The sequence below is a fragment of the Centroberyx gerrardi genome, chromosome 7 (assembly GCF_048128805.1).
Source record: "Centroberyx gerrardi isolate f3 chromosome 7, fCenGer3.hap1.cur.20231027, whole genome shotgun sequence".
Lineage (NCBI taxonomy): Eukaryota > Metazoa > Chordata > Actinopteri > Beryciformes > Berycidae > Centroberyx > Centroberyx gerrardi.
Window position 1 is genome coordinate 27664416 of NC_136003.1, and position 25879 is coordinate 27690294.

A 25879-nucleotide genomic window follows, 5' to 3' on the forward strand; every position below is an offset into this window, starting at 1 on the left:
TCTAAATACAAAAAATGTCACTGTCTTCTCTTGTTACCTACAAAAATAATGTATTGTGATTACAGACAGGATTACTTCTGGGAATACTTTTAAAGTGAAAGCAAGAAACTCAGAAGGCCATTTAAGTAGTGGCAGCTGTTCTATGTCTTTATAAAATATGGCAAAATTTGTGTTCGTGATTTTTCATTTTTTTTCCTTATCTGTACCTTTACACCTCACATATGGCAAAGTAATCTGAAAGTAAGACAAAAGTAACACTCGGTGCTCTTGTGGAAAAAAGTAATGAAGTCCTGAAGGTTTATAGGTGATCAGTGGGAACAGGAATCACATCTATAGAAAAGTGAGATACTAGCTCTAAGACTGAAAACCTCCAAAGTCCAAAGGCTCTCCAAGTCCAGTAAGGAGGAGACAAAAAGCTTGAAATTTAAAAAGCCTTTATTGTCATGGCTTAGAGCCAATGTGCTTCGACCATAAGGTCTTCATCAATTGAAAAGCATTGGTTCTAAGCCACGACAATAAAGGCTTCTTAAATTTCTTCTATTACTTCTCTCTCTTTCTCACTGGAGGTTTTCAATCTTAGAGTTTTCTATAATCTGAAAGTAACTCAAAGGAATCAGAATACATTACTGAGTTTGGGTAATCACTTGGATTTCATTACCTATTACAGTTTTGATGAAGTAACCAGTAACTGTAATGGAGTACATTTTTAAAGTAACCGACCCAACTCTGCTTACCACAGAGAATACTTTGATAAAGAATACCTTTAACATAACTGAAGGATCGCTGTAATAACTTCAACGCAGATCAATCTTAAATGTTGCAAAGTGCTCCAATAAAGCTAATCGCCTTGTCCCACCGGAAGCTTCATTAAACTCCTCTGCTGTAAAAAGTAATAACAGCAGACCTTGGCCAAACAGCATTCACCTTGATCAAATAGCGCTCAAGCTGGCTAAAACAAATAATTCTTAGTTTTATCCTGCGTGGATCATACCAGCTGGATGGGCTTTGACACACGGAACAGTGACTGAGCGAATGAGGACATGTGGACTTTAGACAAATGACAGGAAAGTATTTGAAAGTCAGTTTAAATATGGTTTCCTCTCATTGACAACTTCCCTAACAGACGGATTGTCTTAATGCGGTAATTCCCATCCATCTGTTACTGAAACCGGGTTAAAACACACATTTGGCAAATACTATTAAACCAATCACTTGTTTCTCCTTGTCTGTACCTCCATGTAGCCTCTTCTGTGGCAATGGGCTGTTGCATCATGGGATATTTCAGTCAATTCATGCATCTACAATTGCGGGAATCTAGCCTGAAAACAATATTGGGATGGAAATCAAGACGGTATATTGACTCAGTGGTGGAAAGAGTACTAGAATATCATACTCAAGTACTTTTACTTTGCTGATATTTTACTGAAGTGCAAGTAAAAGTAACAGTACAAAGCTAATTTAAAATGTCGTCAGAGTAATCAAATAATTACTCAATTACAGTAACGAGAGTAAATGTAATTAGTTACTTCCACCCTTATGCCTCTCAGAGAGACACAGCCAAAAAAGACACTTTGGCTACTACTACAGTTTACCATGATTCTATAATTAACATTTGACATGTTTGTTTAGAATTTAATTATAACTTCCCCATTGATAAAGACATTTTCAAGCAGCCTCCTAAATCCCTTCCACCTTTCCCCTCACTTGCAAAGCCCTTGATTTATGGTTCTAAAGTAAAGCAGGATAAGCATGTTTTCACATAATTTGCTTGAACGAACACACACACGCACACACACACACAAATACACGCACGCACGCACGCACGCACGCACGCACGCACCACACTGCAACACAAGACGTGATTGGTGACTTGTGAGTGGATGCAGCTTGTGTGTGCAGCGATGCGTGAATTTACACCGGCAGCGCCTTGCTTCTGACAGAGAACTTCTGATGCAGTGTGTGTGTGTGTGTGTGTGTGTGTGTGTAGGTGTGTGTAGGTGTGTGTGCGTGTGTGTTTTTACCTCAGAATTATTATTGAGTGCAGCCTGGAGGTATGACCAAGGAGGACGAGATGCCGATTGATAATTAACTGAGGTACCTGAATTGGTGACGTGGGTATAGGGGCGAGGGGGGGGTGGTGAGGGGGGTGGGGGGACGAATGAGAGAGGGAGAGAGAGAGAGAGAGAGAGAGAGAGAGAGAGAGAGAGAGAGAGAGAGAGGGAGGCGGGCCGGAGAGGAGAGAGAGGTCTTGCCTCTTGTCTTGCTGAGGCTCTTTGATTCAGTGGCAGTGGCTGAGAGACAACCCCGTTACTGGACACTGTTAACCCGGTAAGTGCTCATCATCTTATTTTCTTTTTCTTTTTTTTCCCTCTCTTTACACTTTTATGTTTCTCTCTCACTCGAAAAAAAAAAAAGTTAATTCTCCATTCGGTGGCGAGAAACTTGTAAGATAAAGGGGAATGAGAGTGTAACACGCCCCACAGCACTGTATTTGTGGTTTCTTTGCTGCTGTGTAAAAGGGGATTGTGCGGGTTTTTCTAGTTGAACCATTTGATTTTGATTTGTTAAAGGAAATTAGATGAAAAGAAGCATGCATGGGCCCTATAACTTGGAGAAATGACTTGGAGAATACTGTATATGCGCTCTAAGCAGCCAAATAGAAACCTGTCGGCGCGGCGCTGTCCATGGTGCTGAAACCGCTCACTGCTTTACATTAACTGGATTACCGTTTATTGTTAATTATCGATCCCAAATGGGTTCACCTCTTCCCCCCTAATGCCTGTCTAATGATTAAGTTTCTCATTTTTTGCTTGATCTAACGTAAAGTCCCATTATTATCGACTAAATCTCCCTACACATGCCTCCCTTCTCCACAGGATAACTCCGAATAAGCTTTCACCTCAAGAACAAGAACTTAACGAGAGCTCATGGTACAGTGAAGGCACATTTCTCCTGGAGGACATCAGCTCTTTATCGCGTCTCAAAGAGGACACTTGGCCAAAGCAAACTCCTGTAAGAAAATATATACTGGATGACCATAAAGTCGGAAGATGCACTATGTCTGATCGGTGCGAAAGCCGCCCGTCCAAGTCCCTCGGTGAAAGAGTGACACAGAAAGGAGTACCCGCAATGAAAAACCCCGCAAGAAGCTCCACTCGGTAAGAAGTGGACGAGTCATATTTAAAAAAAAACTGAAGTGGAGTGGAGGCCAAAAAAAAAAAAAAAAAAAAAAAAATCAGCAGTGCGACCTCAAACGATGGGGATAAAACACCTTCTGCTTCTTTTGATTTACTTAGACCCGCTGAATGTGCTGTGCGCCGCCACCAACAAGAAGAGCAAAACGCCGCCGAGGAGGCACCCAAAGGTGAAGGAGGTCAACGGCAGCACCACGGCGGTGCCGCTGGCCGTGGCCGTGCCGGGGAGGATCACCCAGGTCCAGGCGCCCTCGATCGGCGTCGTCTACCACGACACCTGCCTGGGCTACTACGACGTGAGCGGCCAGTACGACAAAGAGTTCTCGTGCAACAACACCGACCACCGCTTCTGCTGCGGCAGCTGCTTCCTGCGCTTCTGCTGCGCGGACCGGGGGAAGCGGCTGGAGCAGAAGATCTGCACCAACTACAACACGCCGGACTGGATCAAAACGCAGCCCCCGTCGCCCGCGCCAACAGGTGATACGTACGATCCGGAGCTGGACCAGACCAACACCACGGTCTACATCACCTGCGGGGTTGTCGCGCTGGTCATTGCCATAGGGATTTCTGCGAAAGTTGCCTATGATAAAGCAACCAAGCCCCCTCAGGAAATGAATGTGCACAGGTAAGTCAGTCAGTCAGTCTCTCTCTCTCTCTCTCTCTCTCTCTCTCTCTCTCTCTCTCTCTCTCTCTCTCTCTCTCTCTCTCGCTCTGTTGCCATACAATTTGCACTAAGTGCTATGCAGTGATGTAGTAAATGTAAATGTAAATAAAAAGGTGGATAAACTACCCCCAGTAGATGACCAGCATCAGGCAAACAACCAGCCATATAGGGAAAAAAGTCAATTATATTTTCAGAAAAGCATGATTTTTTCCCCCTCTCCTCCTATCAGTTTGATACCACTTACAGTATTGTGTACTGTCAATTTACATCATAAAGATGTATGTCAGCCTGAGGAAGGTGGGTATGGTGGGTTTAGGTGGGTTTACCCTCCACTTTGCCCCTGCTGCTGTGTTTGAAGGCCGGTCACTTCATTATCGGCTTATCATTTTAGAGGGAAAAGTTGATGTAGCCTATAATTTGCCAGCGTTCACCTTCGGAAAATTAGGAAAAACAGAGATCTTCAGACCTTCATATAACCCCGAACAAATCCCCAGTTTGGCATGCAGTTAAGTCTGAAAATACTTAAACCACTGCTAACAACCCATCTGTCTGGGTTGAGAGAACATTCAGCATATTTTCCTCTTAAAATAAAGACTTGGCTGTTAAAGACCATGAACTGTCTTGAGAAATTATACTCAGTTGTTATCCTGGTGGCTCAGTTGGCTAAGGCACATACGATGTTACTGCGATGTCGTGGGTTCGAATCCGGCCTGGGACATTTGTCGCATGTCATCCCCCTCTGTCTTCCCCCGTCTCCCCTGTCTCTCTCTACTTTGAACTGCCTAATAAAGGCAAAAATGACAAAAATCATCTTACAAAATGAAATTATCATCACTCCATTCAGTTAGAGCTGTGTGTCATGAACAGCCTTAAAAATGCGCAAGGAAATGAGCTGCCCTATCAAAAAATGTCAAGAATATATGATTTTCTATGGTATTCCATTGTGTATGGATGGGGGAGGGGAGGCTCCTGGCATGGTTTAAGTCCGTTCAGCGCTAGAGGGCAAAGTAAATGCCAATAAAAGCCATGATGAGCGATCACCTCCATCCTGCTTTCATCCTGATGGGAGTGGTGTCTTCCACAATGACAAGACTTTCACCCACAAGGCACCAGTGGTCGCTGAATAGACTGATGGGCATTAAAGCAATGTAAAAAAAAAAAAAAAAAACATACCCCATGGCCATCTCAGTCACCAGCTCAACCCCATTTGAACACTTATTCTGTTTGGAAGTAGTGGAGCAGACCTGAGGCACTTTTCCACCATCATCATCATTACCAAGACACCAAATGATGGAATTTCTCATGGAGGAATGGAAGAAGTCCTGACAATAATTGTAGAATCTGTGACAAGGTGCAGTAAAGATGCTCAGGAAGCGAATGATGGCCCAAAACCTGATTAACACACTTGATTTTGCTTCTTTTTTGACAGTTACATGTGTTTTCTGCCATGTTTTCCATACAAGGAACTAGTGTTTTCTACAAGGAACTAGTGTAGCTTGAAGCAAAGAGTAGATTCCAAAAAGCCACTCAATAAGCATCAAGATTACTGATCCACATCAATGGCTATGTATGTGTAGTATGGCAGACTGTGCATTATGGATGGGACAGTGTGCTTACCTCACGATACAATTCGATACGCAATATGGAGTTCACAATTCGACACAACCACGATACGATGTGATAAATAAAGGTTCAGTGACAACAAAGTCTGACTGTGCAGAATTATGTTTATTTCTGAGCCACAGATCTTTCTAGCGATGGCATTGCCTTGCTAGAATGTAAATAACAATGTAAACACGATTCACTTTCTGCCCCACGATATGTATTGTCAGATTTTTGTATCATTATATATTGAATTTCGATATAACATCCCCTCCCAACTGTACATGAGAGCAGTATGCAGATGACGCCAGGAGCGCTCTCAGCTGCCAGCTGCGTCAAAGCAACATAGGCTGAGTCTTGGTAAACATCCAAACAGCTTCCTAATGAATCCTATAACATCTCTTGAGCTAATTAAGCCCAGAGTTGCTCTCCTCGCTCGGCTTTTTTAAGGTTAGAGCGTTCTGAGAAAACCCCCCCGAGGAAAACTGTGATGTGGAGTTTTTTTAACATGATCTTTTAAATTTGTGATGCTTGGTTTAATTGGGGTTAAATCTGATTAAAATCTTGTGTTTTTTTTTGTTTTTTTTTTTTCTCCTCCCCTCTGGTCACAGTCGCTTAGTCATTGCTGTTATCCAATAGTTGAGCTTGATTTCCATTTGGGCCAGAGCAGAGGAGGATGTCTTGCATCTCAGGAACTTGAGTAAAGTATGTGAAGATAACTGAGCATTGTTATACCTGGGTCATGTAGCTTTGGTGCCTGCTGCTTTTAAAATGTCAAGGGAGATTACTCAGCTTCGTTGCTCAGAGACACAATGTGGCAAGTTTTTGGTGTGAATGTCTAAATCCTTGGACTGACATCAAAGCAGAGGAGCTCTTTCAGTGGATTGATTAATTCCTTGTTTACCGATTGAATATTCTTCTCTAAGGTCAATAAAAATGTGACAGGCTGATGTTGTGAAAATGTACAAGGTAAGCTAAGCAGTGATCAACAACAAATGTCTTTTCAAAAAGGTAGCACACTCAGCTTTTTTTTATATCCATATGGACTCATGAAACTTTGTAATACACCGTTTTTATTTGAAACAACAGACTTGGACCACAAAAAAAAAAAAAAAAAAGGCAGCGAAACTCATGATGCAGCAGTTTTCCCATCTCTCCGCGCGGAGAAATGAAGAGACGGTGAAGTTTATGTCTTCTTAATGCTCTGCTATCGTAGCCATGGGGCAATGCTTTCAAGTGGAGCTGCTTAATGCCACCACTTCAATATGAGCGGTGGCCACGAGAGTTTAGAGAGAGAGAGAGAAGAGAGACAGAGCAAGGACAAACGAATGAGGAGGCTTGCCACAGTGGGCGCTCAATAGCTTTTTTTATGATGTGTTTATTTTCGCCAATCATTCGGCATAGTGCTGTGGTAATGATGTCTGCTGGAATAGACCTCAGTGGCTGGCTGGAGACATTCACGCTGACAGCCGTGACCAAAAAGAAGTGGTGGAACATGGGATTAGCTGCATACTTGGCAAGGGTTCGCTCCCAAAAATGTGGAGAGCTCCTCTGTGAATTTCGCTGAAGTGATTTAGACTTCTACCTCGCCGGCTGAGGAAGGATTGTGAGCAGAATGCTGAGATGTTGGCAGACCTTTGCTGCTTCGTCGGTGACCTTCACCAAAAAACACAAGAAAGGCCGAGTGAGAGCCGGAGCCAGTGATTTGAGCGGGGCCTTATTGATCACCTTCTCCAGAGCAAACCAAGATGCAATTTATGCCCTGTCGGTCGGTCGGTGGGCGAGAATAATGCTTTGTTCTCAGATTGCACAAGTGAGAAAGATGAGGTTCATGGCAAGACGACTGAATATGGGCAAAAAATAGCACTAGAATCGCTGAAAGTTCAAAGTAAAAGGGGAAGAAAAAGCCAAAAGTTTGAATAATATGCCTGCTGTTAGTGTTTTACTCTAAAATAGTCGTGGCATTTATACGTAATGCAATACCAACAGTTCCCATGCAATTTAGCAAAATAGCATTCAAGTGGCCTGATATTGAATGACAACAATCAAAAATACTTTGGTGCCCTTCCATGGAAAGCCTTAGGAAACTTTGCAACACGTGGACGTTTCATATTAACTCACATTTTGCAAATCCCCCCCTATTCCTGCACTGAGTGGAACTGGGCATGCTGCTGTAGCTCCTGCTGCACAAGACTTGGCAGCCAACTGGGACAATTTAAAATCAGGTCGCCTCTGTCTGTGAAAAAGATATGGTTAAAGTGTGCTCATCCTGGAAGGGAAATGCTATTAATATACTGTATATCTCCCAAAGTCACAGAGTTATGGAAAAGTGGACTGTGTGGTTGCTTTAGGTTGACATTGACACAGTTAAATTACCCTTTCGATTCCTTTAAGAAACAAAACGGATGGCACTTCATTTTGCCAACTGACACTGTGCTTCCAAAAGTTGAAAATAGTGGTGGAGTATATGACAAAAGTGGAAAAAAAATCAGTTTGAACATTTCTATTTCATGCCCTCAAAGAAAAGATATTGATTTAAGTCTAAGAAACGAGGCCTTGCGCTTAACTCCAGTCCAGCATGAATAATACGACTCCTCTGTACCTTCTGCACGCTAGTATTGAAAATCTAACTCTTTTGTGGCTGTGGGTGCAATTAGGATTCCCCTCTGTGCCTTGCTCCAAACTCCCATTCAAATTGAAACTGTAGCTAAATAAATTACGCAGGCCTTTCGGGGGGATTGCGAGCACAACAAATTTTGGTGGTGATTGCGAAAGGGGAAACGTTCTTGCTTAAACTGTTTAACACTTTTCATTTGTTTGTTTTCTCTTCAGAGCCCTGGCAGACATTTTGAGGCAACAAGGACCTATTCCAATATCTCAGTATGAGCATGAAAACATGGCAGCGATTGATGGATCGCCCAAAGACGAGACACCGGTTCGAACCTCCAAGAATCATTACACCCCTGTTCACAGCAAGGCATCAAACCACGGTAGGTAAACCCGCTCCGCTTTTATACACATTAATAGAGTATTTTTGAAGGCCTATATCTCTTATTTTATCAAGAAACTTGTGTATAATCGAAATACACCCATATGTGTGCAGCAGTTTCTAGTTTGGGAGAAGGGAGATCTCCTCGCTCTCTTAATCTGTCACAACCTCCTTTGATTGACACCCACTGAAATAGATGGACCGGCTGTGATCCTTAAGCTTTTTTTTCTTCTTCTTCTAAGCTTTCTTAAGAGGAAATATATAAGGAAATATATAGCAAATTAAGCGCAGGGCCTCGGCTGAGTTGTCCTCTCCCTCACGCCGGGGTCCCATAAGCCTACTCAGCATTGGCTAAAAATTGAGATGCAAATTAACATCTTCTGCGGGAGACGCGTGCTTTTTGTCCAGAGATAATTCTGTCTTGCAACGCTGTTCCTCCTACTTTTATCCGGTCTCCAGATCCCTGCTCCGGGGATCAGCTCGTTTGCTAAGTGCCCTAGTATGGTGTCCCAGATTCAACAGTGTTATGTTTCACTCTTGTGTCAAAGTTGCCCCCCCACCACCACCACCACCACCACCACCCCCCCACCCCTCTCCCGACTGCCACCCACCACCGAGGGATTGTGTCAGAGGAGAGCTGATATATACTGTACTGCACCGCGGGATGTGAGCCGCTTTTCTCACATGGACTTCAGAAAGAAAAAGACTTTTTTGCTGGTGTATACAGTTTATGTAATTTAAATGTAAGGGGAGGAGTTATTTTTGCCTAAATTCTTGCCAATAAGCATGAAATAATCTTCTCCTTATCTCAAGCCTGCAACATTTAATGTAATAATCTGCACTATTTTCATATAAATAATGTCCCTTTTTCTACTCTCTATTGATAAAACACAGTAGTGGTTCAATCTATAGCCACTTCAGGAAAGCTTTCACATTTGCTCTAAACACCTTGTGTCTGGTAGCTCTTTCCTGGGTGCAAAGGAAGTGATGTGTTTTACATTTCCAGCAGTTGCAACAGCTGTTCAATAAGTAGAAGAAGAACTGAGTAGTTAGCATGGATGAACAGACAAAGAAAAGAGCGCCACCTACAGAAACTGAAACTGCATCATCAGAAAATCCAAGGAAAAAGACGTCACAGTACTGGACACACTGTTTGATTGACAGGTGATCTCTGGGAAGAGCAGTGCAGAAACACCACAGCAATGAGCGCTTAGCAACAAAGATGTCAGCAAAATCAGGTCAACAAGAATCTAGCAGATTGGGTTTTGAATTCCAGTCCTCCAAATTATCAGTCTAAAGCCAAGCAGTCTTGAGCAAAGTTTCACCTCGACCCAGAAGTGATGTCCACTTATCCACCAAACCAAACCTCAATGTTATGGATGCTTCCAAGTAGCTAATACTTTTTCTTTGACCAGTGCCAGTCCTGGACTGGACCTGCATGCTTTGTGCCAATCGCTCTGACTTGGGTCATTTTTCAGATGTTAAACAAGTGAGTTAAGTGCTGTTGTGCTGCTGTGAGTTTGTACCGGCTGCAGCAGAGTCTGAGCCTCAACACTGATGAGGTATGAAAAGAATCAATCGATTTTGTTATTCAAAATAATGTCTGTTGGTGCTACATGGCCTGTTTTGGGAAAAATAATCAGTTATTCCCATAGGAATTTAAAAGAAGACTTTAAACAAGCAGTCAATTTGAAGAATGCGTTCAGGCCCAGATCTACTGAAGGTCTGGGCCAGTGCTAATTGTTTTACGCTCATCAAAATGTAAGATTCTAATCTCCTAATCAGCCGCACAAGGATTATGCATTTCTAAAACATGGAGGAAACTGGGGTATCTTTTTTTTTTTGTGTGCTTTTAACCTAATTAATATGTATTTTGAGGTGTATCAGTTGTAAAGTGCAAAAATGGAGTAGGGATTAATCCAAATGACTCCCACCGTGGGATTTACTAAGACAGAAGGTGTTATTTTGTACAAGCACCCAGAGAAAAGATGTCTTAATTTCCCAACCTGTGTCTTACCAGCCTATTATTGTGTGCTGCATGTACCACGGCGTTGCCCTGCATGGAGGAATGCCTTTCAATGAAGAGAATGGACAGCGGGACGGGGAGGAGGAGGAGGAGGGTGGATGATGGATGATGTCCAGGCAGGGATGGAGGCGCACCAGGGGAGATGTGATTCAGAATTATTATTTTTTTTACAATGACAATGGGAACAATGCTAACAAAAAATAAAAAAATGCATCTCTTTTCTCAATGAAGAAATGGCCAAAGCTTATAAAGTTTCATAATTAATTCATAATTAATCCAATTTACCGGCTTAACGAAATAGATGGATAGATAGATAGATAAATAGATAGATAGATAGATAAACAGATAGATAGATAGATAGATAAACAGATAGATAGATAAACAGATAGATAGATAGACAGATAGATAGACAGATAGATAGATAGATAGATAGATAGATAGATAGATAGATAGATAGATAGATAGATTAGCAAATAAATGTGTCTGGGTGTGTATGTTGTTCTTGCTAACAGTCAAACAATTGAAACACTTCAAAAATAAGAACATGGACTGCAGAAGCAATGAAAATATCAGATCATGACTAATGAAACCAAACATTACTTTAACTTTTTTTTTTTTCATTTTATGAAAAGAAAAAGTACATTTTGGGGGTCAAGGATGAGAAGTCCATCAGTTGGTGTTACGGCTGCAGGTTTTCCTCACAGACTTCCTCTGGGATTTCCTCTTGATCTTCAGAGCCGTTGCTCTGGTCTCCATCCTGGTTGTCTGCCAGCTGAAGGAAACCTCTCTGCAAGCTGAAGACCTGAAGTCCTCTGAGTCCAGGACAGTTGAAGACAAATAAGCATCATCCACCTTTTGGAGCTTTGAGCTTGTGTAGCTTGGATCATCCTCGGTCTCCAAGTTCTTGAGGTTTTCATCACAGCCCCATTTAGTTTTGCTGCTGGTTGGCAGGATACAGGTGCCTTGATTTAAAGGATAGGTTTGGTGATTTTGGACCTATATATAATTTGTCTGTAGTACTTGGACCCACAGAGAGTATTGTCGGGATGGACTGGGGCAAAAAAAAAGCCCTGGACTTTGACCCAGACCAGCCCACCACAACCGGCGCGTGGATACTCCACAGTCCCTGACAGGGTCACGATACCTTAATCTTACCTCACGATACTATATCAGGCTATCATAGGCTATCATAATAATATGATATTACTCTAAAACTGAACAAAAATATAAAAGGAACATGCAACAATTTTCAAGATTTTACTTGGTTATAGTTCATATGAGAAAATCATTTGAGCGAAATTCTGGGCAAAGGAGAAATGCTCAGTAACATCTCTGGTCTGAAGACGTGGCCTCGGGCTGGGTGAAGGGAGGCTATAGGCTCTGATGACAGAGTATAGAGTCCTGCTGTCACAGTGAACCTCCAGTGGACTGTAATGCCTCACCGTTCGGTTTGGGTGTTTCACAGGATTAATCCACGCAGCCTGAGGTGATTCTTTAGGCTTGGCCACTCTCATCCTCACAGGTTTCACCTTCAAATTCATCGTCTTTCCTCGGCAGAAGTTTCATTTCAAAGAACTTGGCTCTGAGCCTGTAGAGCCTAGTGTGCACAGGAACGGTGAAGAAGTCCGTGCGCTGCTCCTCTCAGACTCCCACAGCCAAACCTGATCTGGTTCTCCACAACTTTGTTGTTCCCATAGATGTCCTTTTGGCCTCTGACGGCGCTATAGGCATCCTGCATCTGGTGGGATTCACTGAACTGCAGGCTCCATGGGGAAACGTGGCATGTTGTGTAGTCCACATATTCTGCTTCCTCTGGAGAGAGTCTTGGTTTATAAGATGGCCCTAGTGACTCCAGGCAGAGGGAAGCAGGTTGGCTGCAGTTGTAGAGATTCACTGGAGTAAAACCATCTACTGGGTCACAGTAACAAAGCACAGAGTTCATGGGAGATGTAGGAATTATTTTCATGGGATGCAGTAGAATAAGAAGTATAAAATATACTCGTACTGTCAATTTTCAGTATGCTGCATGTAATTCATTCTCTCTTTCCAATCCTTTTTGTTACTCATCTCAATATATAATATAATTAATACAAAAATGCCATTAAAATAATGATTAGAAATACGCCAAAGAGAGCAGTTTTACAGCATTTCTACTAAATGGGACAGTGTTACGAGAAAGGCAATAGAAATAGAATGATGACATGCAACATTGGGTGTGTTCTGGATTTGAATTTAAAATTTAAATCACCAATATATGGCATGCATTTAATTCCACTATTCCACTTAATGTTTCAGATCAGATATAATACCCAAATTGAATGATAAGTCTGTCGTATAGTGTGGATAGTACTTTCTAGACTGTGCATTGTCACTTCATTTTCCTTGACCAGACAAGAGTTCAATAATCTTGTTCTCTGTCCTTTCATTTAGTGCAGTAAAGCGTGTGTGATGCTGTGAAAATAGGCCTACCTGTGACATCCACACTTTGTAGGCAGAGACATTGAGTCATTTTTAGTATTTGGGTTAATTTTTTGCTATAACTCCTTTGGGAGTAGACACTAAAGTGACGTCAGAGCAACTTTAGGACGATGTTTTAGAAGGATGTCAGTCACAAAATGACACGTCTGGGTGTCTCAGTCCACGTAGTGCAACAACCTGGGATGTGTAGCGGTGCCACTGTCTGTATCTGTATCTATTCAATCAGAAAAAAAATATTTGTATCTGTATTTGTATTCAAATAAAACCAGAAGAGGGCGTGGTCAAAATTACAAGCGATCAAGACTGCTTAAAAATCATTTCTATCCTATTTGCATTCTGTCTGTAAAGTCCCAACATCAGCTCACTTGACACAAGGACAATGAGGATTCATTATAAACTGAAAAGTTGATGGACATCCAGGAAATTAAAACTCTTTTGAAAATGTTGATGAATTAATTAGGGGACACAGAACAATTTTTTTTTTTTTAATTATTATTAGGGTTAGGGTTAGTTTTCCTAAAATGTTATCAACAGAAATAATAATAATACTAATTATAAATATAGCCGCAAGTGGAATTGAGGAGTCCAAGCACACCTTGAAAAAGACCCCAAAAAATTCAAAGAATACATTTTAACACCAAGAGCAGGTGAAGCCCATGTATGGATCACAAAGCAAGGCTGGAAAGAATATCAGTTAACTTGACAAATGACTTTAACAGATTCAAATGGATAATATAGACACAAATCATGATTGTAGGGTTCAAGTGCAAAGAGCAAGCAGAAGAAACAGAAGCAGAAGATAAAATGTAGTTGGCATTTGTGACATTTGGTTCAGGACATTCAAAGATATGAATTTAACATATTTAAATAAAAATGCATCAAGTAGCAAAAGTCTAATAGCATATCTGAATACAGATTGAAAAGATAATTTCCCATGACAACCCATTTAGTTCTAAACTGGTGGACTGGTGGTAACTGAATACATTTAGCTTACGCATGAAGTTTGGTGGACAAATTATACAAACTGGGTTTTGAACCACTGATCAATCATCAGTCCAACTGCAGCTGTACATTTCTACTGTGCGCTCGGTTTTTGAGATAGCATCACAATTCTTGACATCATTACTAATGAAGGTATGAGGATTTCAGAAATCATATCATATTGGGTTTCAACCTAAGGTCTAGGAGGACAGTGCTATGGGATCATAGCTGGTATGACAAGTGAATTTCCATCCATGGGATCAATAAAGGATCACTCATCTGATCATTATAGGAGGATAACGCTGTGGGATCACAGTCAGTTTGAGTTTGGAAGGCGATTACAGCTCCACCTTTTTTCAAACCACGGTCATATTCAATTATTTAGTGTTGAGTCGAGCCTGTTGGATGCGTTTTCAGAGAATTTCAGAGAGCTAGCTTCAACAAGTTCACAGGAATTTTTGTGCAATCACAGGATTGTGGCGCCCCCTTTTGGCCACTTTTAATTAAACTTGGACATACAGGTTAAAAACCACTTAGATTAACATATCTATCCAACCAACTACCATGGAGTTCTGGCCAATTACATAGTTGGCCACAATTTTTTGCAAATTTATTAGGCCAAAGTAGCCAAACGTCCATACAGGCACTGACTATCCAGAGTTCAAGACCTTGTTAGCATAATTTCTGATTGAAACGGATAACGCAATGTTGCTCAGTTTTTTTAGTCGTTACTCCCAAAGGACATTGAAAAATTTAATAGAACTAGACTCAACTGCTGTCCATATTTTATTAGAGTGGATGAATGATCCATTCCCTGACTTCTTATGTTATCTAATTGAATCCCCTGGTAAGGAGGCACTCACATAGCTGAGCTCCATGAGAAGTAGCCTAATTAAGCTGTCAAGATGTAAGGTAATAAGCCAGATGAGCTTGTGATGCTAAATCAGGGTTGGCTTTTTAAAAAACAACATGAAAATGCTGCAATCAAAGACATGCCAGGTTATTCCTCCCTTCTCTCCAATGACTGTCAAACTCATGGCACGCTCTCCATTACAATATGTTTTCACAGGGATATAAATGTGGGACAACATGGAAAACCATAGATCCCTGGAGGTCTCCACAGGCGTAGCGTGTGTGTGTGTGTGTGTGTTGGGGTGTGTCTGACACTTCTGTGGGCGTTCCTTATCTTGCTGACAAATCCTAGCAGCCACAGCTGGCTCCATCATGGAGGTCCACTGAAGAACTGGCTATGCGCAAAAAATGCTAAACCGGTGTCAGAAAAAGATAGCTGTGGTGTGGGTGCAGGTCCATTCAGTAACATTATAAGAAAAATTGAATGAGGTTAAGTTGATGAGGTATGTTTGTTCCCAAATTTACATTCCTGTGATACAGTAAACTGTCTTGTCTTTAGCCCGAGCCTCTACTGCAAAGCACTCCTGAACAAACAGTTGGTTTTTGGCATAGATTATTTGTTTCCAAATTTAGGTTACTGTTGTCTTTATCCCTAGACCATTTAGCCAAAGCCACTTTAGGCCTATAGTACCTTTATTCCTAGCCTCTACTCCAAAATACTCCAGGTTGTAGCTTGAGAAGAGTTGGCACAGAAACCGGAACAAACAGTAGTTTTGGCTTTGTTAGGTAGATTAAGGAAGATTTGTTTCCAAATTTAGGTTACTGCTACATGGTATAATGCCAGTCAACTAAAATTCGAGCTACAGTGAAGAAAACGAGATCTTCATGGCCACAACCCTAGGCTCAAATGAGGAAGACATGCTAAGACATGCCAGTCAACTAATGCGTTGTGAAAATATTGTGGCTATGTAAACGAGAAGAAATGAGAAGAGTGTGCATTGTAAACTGTCCTACAGCCACTCCAATGAAGTAAGGTATTACTATGAACCCATTTCATCATTTGAGATAGTACCATTCTTCAGAGCACGCAAACTGTGAACTACTGCAGTCCCAAACAAGTGCTGGTAGTCGATCCCCAAGAACAAGTACAACTACTACAACAAAATGTGAAACTCTGCATCGTGACCCTATGAATTCAGGACAGTCCAACTCTGACAGGCTGGCGGGTGCGTGTGCATTAGACGAGCATGAAGGCGACAGTTTCACAGGTTTGAGTCTGCTTGACACTCTGCCTGCCAGACTGCCCACTCGCCTCTCATTCAAAATGAATGACTTCAGGGCAGCTATCTTGTTCTTTCTGAAATGGCCATCACTCAGGCTTGTGTAACAGCTACTATATGGATGTGCAGAGGTGGCACTATCTGTGACTGTTCAATCAGAATAATTATTTATGTCTGTATTTGTATTTACATAAAACCAGAAGTGGATGTGGCCTAAACCACTTTTGATCAGGAATGCTTAAAAATCATTTCTAGACAATGTATTTACTCTCTGTGAATTATTACTGTTGCCTCACTTGACTTGGAGACCACGAGGATTCAGTTATAAATTGAAAAGTTGATGAACATCCAGGAAATTAAACCAAATTCTTTTGAAAAATTGTTGATAAAGAACTATTGGTATTCATTTTACTTCTTGAATACTTTCAGAAAATTGGAGGTAGAAAAATTGGTAGGTAGTAAATTTTTAACAGCAACAATATTATTATTATTATTATTGATATTAATGATCATATACAGTATAACTGCTGGCAATATTTAAAAAATAGATATATGAAAAATGGACACTCAAAAGATTTGTTTTCCCTTTCCTTCCAATCCATTTTGAATGGATGCACCATTCACCCTACTGCACAAGCATCATTCTCCATGTCTCACATGCCAGCACTGCCTGTAGTGCACCAAGACCAAATTTCAAAATAAGTTATGTGGAACAAACATGCAAATCGTAATACATAAGGTCGCAGTGTTGCATCATACAAAACTATTGCATTTGTTGGGTTCGTTTGATCCGCATTTCTTTGGCTGTTTGTTTGTTAGCCATCAGTTGCTGTCATGGCTGCAGGTCTTCCTCACAGTCTTCCACTGGGGAAGGAGACTCTTCTCTGGGATTTCCTCTTTAGCTCACCCAGCTGGAGGAAGCCTCTCTAGCGCCCTCTTCAGTCCAGTTCAGGCTCCTACTGACAGCATCCTCCACCAGTACAGGGCTCACTCTGCCAGAGTTGGTTAGAGGCAAGATGCAAGCTGAAGACCTGATGAGTCCAGGACAGTTAAGCAGAAATTAATGTCATCCAGCTTCACGAGCTTTAAGCTTTTGTACCTGAGATCCTCCGCGGTCTCCAAGCTTTTGAAGTCTTACATCATGGTGTCATTTGGTTTTTCTGCTGGTTGGCAGGCTAATGGTGCCTTGATTTGTGGACATAGAGGCCTTAACAATCTTGGAATAGCGTTGGAAGATGGTGCTACTTTTGGGTTCCTCATGTCACTGTCTCCATCACCTCTTCATCATCATTCTTGCAGCGCTGAGTTTCGGGGCTCCTGTTACCCTGTGCACCTCTCTGACCCGAGGATGTGGCCTCAGGCTTGATTATAAGAGGTTATAGGCAGTGATGACAGCAGAGGACGGAGCATACATGGCAGAGTATACGTCCAGTGGATTGTACTGATTGACACTTTGGTTTGTCTGTTTTAGGGAATTCATACTTGCAACTAGAGCTGATTCTTTACGGTTCGGCCCCTGAATGGAGTAGCTGACTGGAGTAGCGGTAGTCTTCTGTGGACTTGTAGCTTTTCCCTGGTTTGTCGGTCATATTTAGAGGATTTGGAAGTCCTTGAAGTGGATTGTTGAGGTCTAAAGATTCCTATATAGAGGCCAAACATGAGTTCTTTGTCTCACTGAAGATGTGAGTTGGCCGACTTTGATGTGTACAGTCATTCTGTCGTCTCTACGGATGTCCTTTTTGCTGGTGAAGGAGCTGTAGGGATCTTGCATAAGTTCAGTTCCAGAGTATTCAGGCAGCATCTGGAGGCATTCATTGAGCTGTGGGGCTCCATGGAGCACTGTGGCATGTTGGGTATTCTACATATTGTATTTCCTCTGGAGAGAGTCTTGGTTTATAAGCTGGCTCCTCTGACTCCAGGCAGAGGGAAGCAGGAGGGCTGTGGGTGAAGAAGTTCATAGGAGTGGAATCAATCTATTGGATTACTAATGAGAAGATATAGACAAGAAGATATAGATAGATTTATAAAATGTATAAATGTATTGGTGCTGTCATGAGCGTCAGTCAGTCTATGCTGCGTATTAATTCATTCTCTCTTTCCAATCTTTTTTGTCACTAATTTCAGTATGTAGGCAATAAATGGATTCAAAAAATGCCAATTAAAATAAAAAACAAATCAAAAGAGATCAATTTTACAACATTTCAGCTAAATTGGACAGTGTTACAGCGCAGACTGATGAGAAAGATAATAAAAAGAGAGTGATCAGATGCAACATAGGTCATGCACTGGATCTGAACTAAAAACATCACCAGTATATGGCATACACTTAATCCCATTGCTCCACTTAGTGTTTCAGAACAGATATTATGCCTTAATTGAATGGCAATTAAGTGTGTCTTTTAGAGTGGATAGTACTTTCTAGAGTGTGCGTTGTCACTTCAATTTCCTTGAGACTCCAGAAATGAATTCCAATAATCTTTTTCTTTGTTGTTTCATTTTGTGCAGTTAAGCTAGTGTGATGCTGTGAAAATAGGCTCTTCACATCTGGGAATCTCATTCAGCCTATAGTGTAACAACTGAGGATGTGCAGAGGTGGCACTGTTTGTAGTATCATTTCAGTCAGAAAAAAGTTTTTGGCCTGTAAAGTGGCCTAAACCTAAAAAATAATTACAAGCTTATTTGTTTTAACATGCTGTTTGTCTGTATTGCACCTTCACTGCCCAAATTTCCCTATTGGGATAATAAAGTTTACCTTACCTTACCCTACCTTATATTCTGACTTACTGTAAATCCTCACCACCCCCTCACTTGGCTTGGGGACAATGAGCATTCAGTCATACATTTATCATAAAACAACTATGAGTCAACATATTGTACATATTGTACACTAAAATGGGCCCAGGAACTGCATTCCTCAAAGCACACTTGTTGCATCGACTAAATCCAATGTGCTCACACTTTATATCGAATATAAACCCCCAAACCAAATCTTACTGTCTCATGCAATTAACCAGTCTACCAAGACATGGAAGGGAGGACTGTTTACCCCTGTTACTATACTGCACTGTTACCCATACTGCACCTAATCCTATCTCCATGCATCTAGTGCCATCCGTCATCAGGGAGCTGAACTCTGCAGATCAAAGATGACATTTTTCTATCAAGCCATATAGATTATGTTAGTGGAGTGACTGTGCTAACGTAGAGAAATTGCTTTCATTTAAAAAAAAAATATCTGGATACTGCTGATGATTTTCAGACGGATTAATTATTTGTCACAAATCCATTATTTAGATATGTGGTAATATACAGTAGTGTTCAAATTGGGAAACACCTCTGATTCAAATACTGTCAAAATATATGAGTTTCTTGTTTGGATATTTGAAATTTGAATGTTTACTTTTTGCTCAAGGGCAGTTAAAATATGAAATTGTAAATTGCACTTTCGCTAAAGGACTTAAGCTTTGATTTTTTTTATATCAATAGTATGGTTATTCTCTAAAAGGACGGTTAGATCATTTTTCATTGCACAGTGTAGATAAGGCTATTTCCAGAAACGTTTACTGAGATAATAAGGGACTATAGGCTCGTCTTGCCACATGGGAGCAGTTTATATCACAGTCAGCATCTCAAACTGCCTGAATCCAGCCCCAGGGTTCTGTCCTTGGAGGATGCTAAGGTTATGAATCATCAGCATTTCAGCCTGTTAGCCATCAGATAGATACAGGTACTGCGCTGTATCATCTACATAGATATTACACTGGCACGCTGTTCCAGATAACTTGTGTACAAAGAAATTGACGCGGGGAAACATGTTAATTCCTTGCTTCATGAAGTATTTACTAATTTTCTAGCGGCGAGGTCCCAAATTAACAACGATGGCCAGAGTGTCTCAGTAATCAGTTTACTGTTATCCTTGGGGCTTGACAGAAAAAAAAAAAGAAACAAATGAGCTTTAGAGTGCAGGCTTGTGTCAAACTTCAATGCAATGAAGACCAAGGCTTACGGTCCCAGGTGCTTCTTCTCATTATGATAATTTGAAATGCTGTTCGATCTTGGCTTCCAAGGGCCCAAAGGTCTGAGTGATGCTATTGACTTTGAAGTGGCTCCTTGGAGATGGAGGCGTTTAACTGTTCGCCAGTTAAAGTAGACTGGGACTAACAGAGAGAGAGAGAGAGAGAGAGAGAGAGAGAGAGAGAGAGAGAGAGAGAGAGAGGGGAGTGAGGAAGGAGGGGCGATTTGACAAGCCAACTCTATAGACCCAGGGCTTTTTCTTTTCTTCTTCCCTGGTTCCTTTACGCGACATACCATTATTTCGTGTTACAGATTTTGGGACATGATTGACGGGACAAATGGAAGCCGTCAGAGCGCTGGCAGGCACCTTGTCTCGCTCCATTGTGTTCATCCTGCACTCTCAATTACAGGATTGGTTTCTAGCAGAACCAACAGTGATCCGGGACAAATTGTGTTACAAAGTGATCTTTTAACACCTGGGAAATCCAAAAGGACATACACCTAAAGTGGGAACGCGAGCTGGAATCCTTAGATATAGTGCTCCAATATCTCTATCCTTAAATCTCAATCTATTTTAAAACAAACTCAACTCTATCAAAGGCCAAGAATCTCCCCTCTGAATGTTAGAGTCAAAAGCCCTATGCCATTTTGCTGTGTGATTAAATGTAATAATAATTTCATAGAAAGGGCATTTGATAAATCACATTAAAGTCCTAAATCCTGCAGCTTGTACCTCTGGGATCCCTAACCGAGATGAGAGTCAGTTTAGGTGTCATTTTAGTCTCGTTTTGTATTCTTGTCGTCTGTGGCTGCTCCTTCATAAGCTGTCTGAAACAACAACAGAGTGAAATACAGATACTCGTCAGTGCGAGGCCACCTAGGTCAGCCAGAGAGAAAAACAATCCCCTTAATATCCAGTATTTTGGTGAAAGACCTAACTAAAATATTTACTTTTTGATATGGCATGGTTCTCTTGAACGTTAAAAGAGAACTGTGATGCATTTCAGCCACATGCCTTCGTCAGGGAGAATCATGCCATATCAATAAAGATATTTTTAATCTAAAAGAAAGTGCCTTGGTCTTTTTGCTTTTTTCGATTCTACTGATAACCCCGCCACCAAAGAGCACCTTTCTATCAGTGATTTTTAACCTATTTGAATCCCAGCAGCGCTCCCCCTTCTTCTTCTAAAATATTTATTTGTCACAATATTTTTTTTCTCCACAGGGCATTATGGGAAAGAGAACTTCCGCAGCGGAGGCCAGGACCTGCACAACTTCATCTCCTCTGGGTTTGTGACGCTCGGACGCGGCCACTTGAAAGGTACGGTCCATCCTCCTCCATCCGTTTGTCCGGGGGATTCATTACTGTCCGAGCTTTGGGACCAATCAGACACACGGGCCTTTATACATTTCCGAAATTACAGAATAAAAATTATTTCATATGCAATCTCATCTTTCTGCGAAATCATTCTGCTGACCAATATAACAGCTTAAAGTATCAAACCCAATCATATAATTATACATCGACAATTTCCAATAAACCCCCCCCCCCAAGAACCCCCCAAAAAGCATTAACTGATGCTCTCTCTCTCTTTCACACACACACACACACACACACACACACAAAAACCAATCACAGAGAACATAATGCACTTGTCAACCCAGACAGTTGGATGCCACTAGTAAAAAGATGAGAGAGAGAAAGAGAGAGAGAGAGAGAGAGAGAGAGACGCAGGGGATCGTCATCTTTCATTCAGACCTATTTTCATATTGAACTTATACTTCTCAACAGTAGGTACACAGACCCACTGTCAGCTCTGCTCCACTTTTCCATGTTTGAAAAGCAAGTAAGTCGCTCAGCCGACGAGGCTGCTGTGTTAATCAGAGCAGACTCCTACTTACATACTGAGGAAATCATCCATTCGTGCCTCATATCTAGAATGCCATGCAAAATGCATTGTGTGCTCTCCTTTTGCTAATAAAAAGTTACAGATTGAACTGGAAAAACGACATGTTTTGGGATTCCTGTTTATCTAAGACTGCTGCTAAAAACCATCCCAGTATTCAGGGATTCATGATTCAATGTTTCACATAAGAAGCTTTTACGCCTGATCAACTAAGACAGATCAATCAGCAACATGCCTACAGCTAGACCCTACAATAAAATGTAAATGAATCGCCCATGTAAAAAGTTGTTCCTGCTTACTGAGCAGGTAAGCTCACCAGCGCAGTCAGGGCTCAGTGGGTTGTCGCTCTGCATTACGGGCTTTACTTGAGACTCTCTTACCGGAGACGACATACTTGCTGCATAGGCGAGAAGTTAGCAGCTGCTAGCCAACTAACCAACTCTCTTTATAAGTGAGGGAACGATAGAATTTCTCCCCCTCTGTTCCGACAGTTATTACAACATATGACAGGCACAATAGCCACAGATATAAGTGAATGAAACTGAATAAATGAATGAAAATGAATGGAAGTCAATGAACACTGACCTCCCAAAAAGTTCCTTCTTGCATTCTTCTCTCCAAATAGTGATGAGCTTTAAAAAAAAACATAGTGACTGACTTGCTTCAGCTCACTAGAAGCTGAACATTACAATACATAATGGTTTAAAGAAATATTCCACTTAGTTTTAACATGGGGGTTATTTGGCTTATTTGGTTTGTAGCGTTCAGATTTTTTACTTCCCATTCATTTGAATGAGGCCATGAAAATAGACTGAAAACTGACATTTAACACGTTTGTGAACAGATTCAACAACAGATCCTGCTTTTAAGACAACAATGCATCCTAGGTCCATCGTCATTTTGCATTTCTATTCTTGCTTTATACTAAAATTAGTATTTAAAAAGTAAAAGTAGATCTGGTCTCCCAAATAGGAAATATCTCTCCTAAATGGTATTCCTCCACTATGTTCTTTTCTATCAATATAAATGCTATTCGGCGACATTATGTTCTAAAACGTTAGACCCACAGTGAGTTGAAAATCACAGTAGCGGGATCGGTTGTTGAATCTGTTCACCAACGTGTTAAATGTAAATTTTCAGTCTATTTTCGTGGCTTCATTTAAATGAATGGGAAGTAAAAATCTCAAAGCCAAATAACCTCCATGTTAAAATCAAGTGGAATATTGCTTTAAAGTGGCATCTTGTCAGATACACAAATAAATGTCTATACTAATTTAGATACTGTCACATTTCCACACACATATTTATTATGTATGATTAAAGCCACGCTTCCAATGTGAATGTTACATTTCCCTACTTGGTAAGCTTCCAATGTAACATGGTAGCACATTTCCTTGCTGATTCCCCTACTACTGCCCTAGTTAATAAGAGTTTTAATAAGTAAGTAGCCGAGCTGGCGTGAGAATAAGCAGTAAACAAGTGGCTGTTCTTGTGTTTTTACAGCGCAGCACTCAATAGACGATTTAGGGCAGATGTCCTGGCAGGGCGATCTGGACGTCCCTATCTCCTACAGTACGTATTCCAACTGTTCTGCTTCCTGCAGGAGAAAAGCCACACAACCTGCTTTCTGTTCGCACCTGATAAGAAAACTCTCTCACACTTCACACACCCAGACGATGGAGTGGCCTTGGCTGATAATCACACCACGGTCATTGGATGCAGAGTGCAAGAGTCTTAATACTTTCTGTAGCCGGTACAGTTTTCAGTAGGCGGCGGCTTTTGTGGCCCAAATATATCGCTACCGGCATGGCGGTTTGAAAGCAGGTTTAAATGAATGTGTTGGTCTGTTCTCCATGTATGAAGCAGTCAAGGCTCATTTAGATGACTAAAGTGAACAGAGGAGGGAGGCAGACATAGAGTAAACAGAACTGCTGTCATGATTAACAGTGTGGGTGTAGCCAGCAGCGGTGTGAAGGTGTTACTGTGCATGCAAACTAATTAATATTTCTTATGCTAGGTGTCTGCAAGGTAAGTGAAATTTGATTTAGGCATTTAAATTGAAGCATTTGCTCTGATTTAAAGAGATAATCCACAACGTTCTGTTTTTTTTTTGTTTTTTGACATCATACAAAGCGGTGCAGTGCTGTGACGTCGATTTTCTGTTGATGAAGTTTGAAGCTCTTTTCTTCTGTCTGTTCAGCCATGGTGGCTATCGCTGCTCACGCTAACTACCCAGTTCTTCTTCTGTTTATTCCAAAGAAACCGCTGTTGCTTCTTCTGGTATCATAAAACACGTTGCCTCCTGTGTGCCCGGTGTCGTGCCAAAAATGTGGGTCTAAAGAAATGATCGTAGGGGGAGCGCGCTTAATAAATGACAAGTTCTATCGTTTGAAAAGCCAGCGATAGGAAAACAATCCACAAAAATTGAAATGATGTTGTCGTTTTCTTCTGATGGCATGAAATCGAGGCTATCACACACAGGGAAACAAATTTTGGTACAACACCGGGGAAGACCTAGCAGACACCGGGTGTTCAGAACAAATGTAAAAGCTTTCATCAACTGGGTGGAGGTTGAATCACTATTCAATCGGCAATAGAGAGTAGCAAAACCGAAATCCATGTAGAAGAAAATGTCACAGATTATTGCTTTAAGTGTTGGATTTGAAGCATTTTGAACTCCCTGTTATAAAACTAGATTGGTATTTTAACAGCTCCATGGGGGAACTTCACCAAAGAGTAATATTTTACAAGTAGTGCCAGAACCAACGAGCCTCTCCCGGCTGTACCTGTCACCCGCTCACTGCACCTATTAGGTGACATGCTTTAGCTGCCTGATGGTGGTAGCTGTCACTTCAAAGCGGAGGTCCTGTCAGCCTCAATCGTACATGTCTTAGTTTAACAGCTGGCTGTCAGCAGGCTTTCTGCTCCCTCCACCTCCTGTCAGGACCAGACTGACAGATGCGCGCTGTGTCACCGCCAACTGCATTCTGCCCTTGCTCCGGCGCTGTTGTGCAAATAAGTCATATCTCATATCTACACTGGACAGGTCATGTCTTTCATCCACCCGTGGGTTTCACAGCTCCACATTTATGGGAGTGATATGCGACTGACAATATTGGCCCGTTCTGGACGGTCATATTTGTCGCGTCTCACAAACGTCGGAGGATATAGACGGGCGACATCAAGCTAGCCGCTGGTACATTTGAGAGCGCATCAATTATTTACAGCCATGACTTTAAACATCCACTGTTCTCCAAGACGAACCACTGCTGGGCATAATGACCTCAAATCTAATTGTGTGCAACATTTCTTTGTTTGTGTGGGAGCGACGCAGCGAAAGGAACTAACAGTACAGACAGCACAGATTTGAATGTGCGTCAGGGGGTAACAAGCCGCTACACAGAGCTCCCAGCCACGCTCTCATTAATATTCATACATTAGTGATATAACACTACAGACTAAGCCTCGCCTTGTACGCACAGAGCTGCACAGACTCCATCACCGTCGGTGTACCTGCTTGAGTAGCCGGCTCATGTCGAATGTGCGTCTGGCAAAGTGACTGTATGAGGCCGGAGCCAAGGGCATAAGGGAGTGATTTATATATATGATATCAGTGAGCGGTGGAGGAGAGTGGCGTGCGGATCGGCCCTGTCTGTCCATCTCCATTCTCCATGATGGATTGGCTGTGCCAATGTGGCAATTTACTGCCTGTGGTCCGCCACAGCTTTTTTAGACGACAGGCCAGGCAGCTAGCACACTCTAAATGTTTCAACAGAATCCCATTCCTTAACTTGATAAACATTGCATTGATCAGGAGTGGTGGAGATACATTGCGTTGCATTGAGATACGTATCTGCCTTCTGATTTACCAAGATTTGCATGAAGCAAGGGA

At 41.6% G+C, this 25879-nt stretch overlaps 1 protein-coding gene across 3 annotated transcripts in view; it reads left to right on the forward strand.

The window, feature by feature from the left end:
- Positions 1-3256: 3256 nt before the first annotated feature.
- shisa6a (shisa family member 6a) overlaps positions 3257-25879 on the forward strand; it is a 66568-nt gene continuing 43945 nt past the window's right edge. For all 3 annotated transcript variants that reach the window (XM_071896107.2, XM_071896108.2, XM_078284663.1), the window contains exons 1-4: positions 3257-3819; positions 8293-8450; positions 21306-21401; positions 23491-23559. In XM_071896107.2, coding sequence (XP_071752208.1) covers positions 3257-3819; positions 8293-8450; positions 21306-21401; positions 23491-23559 — 886 coding nt within the window. The remainder of the gene's footprint in view (positions 3820-8292; positions 8451-21305; positions 21402-23490; positions 23560-25879) is intronic.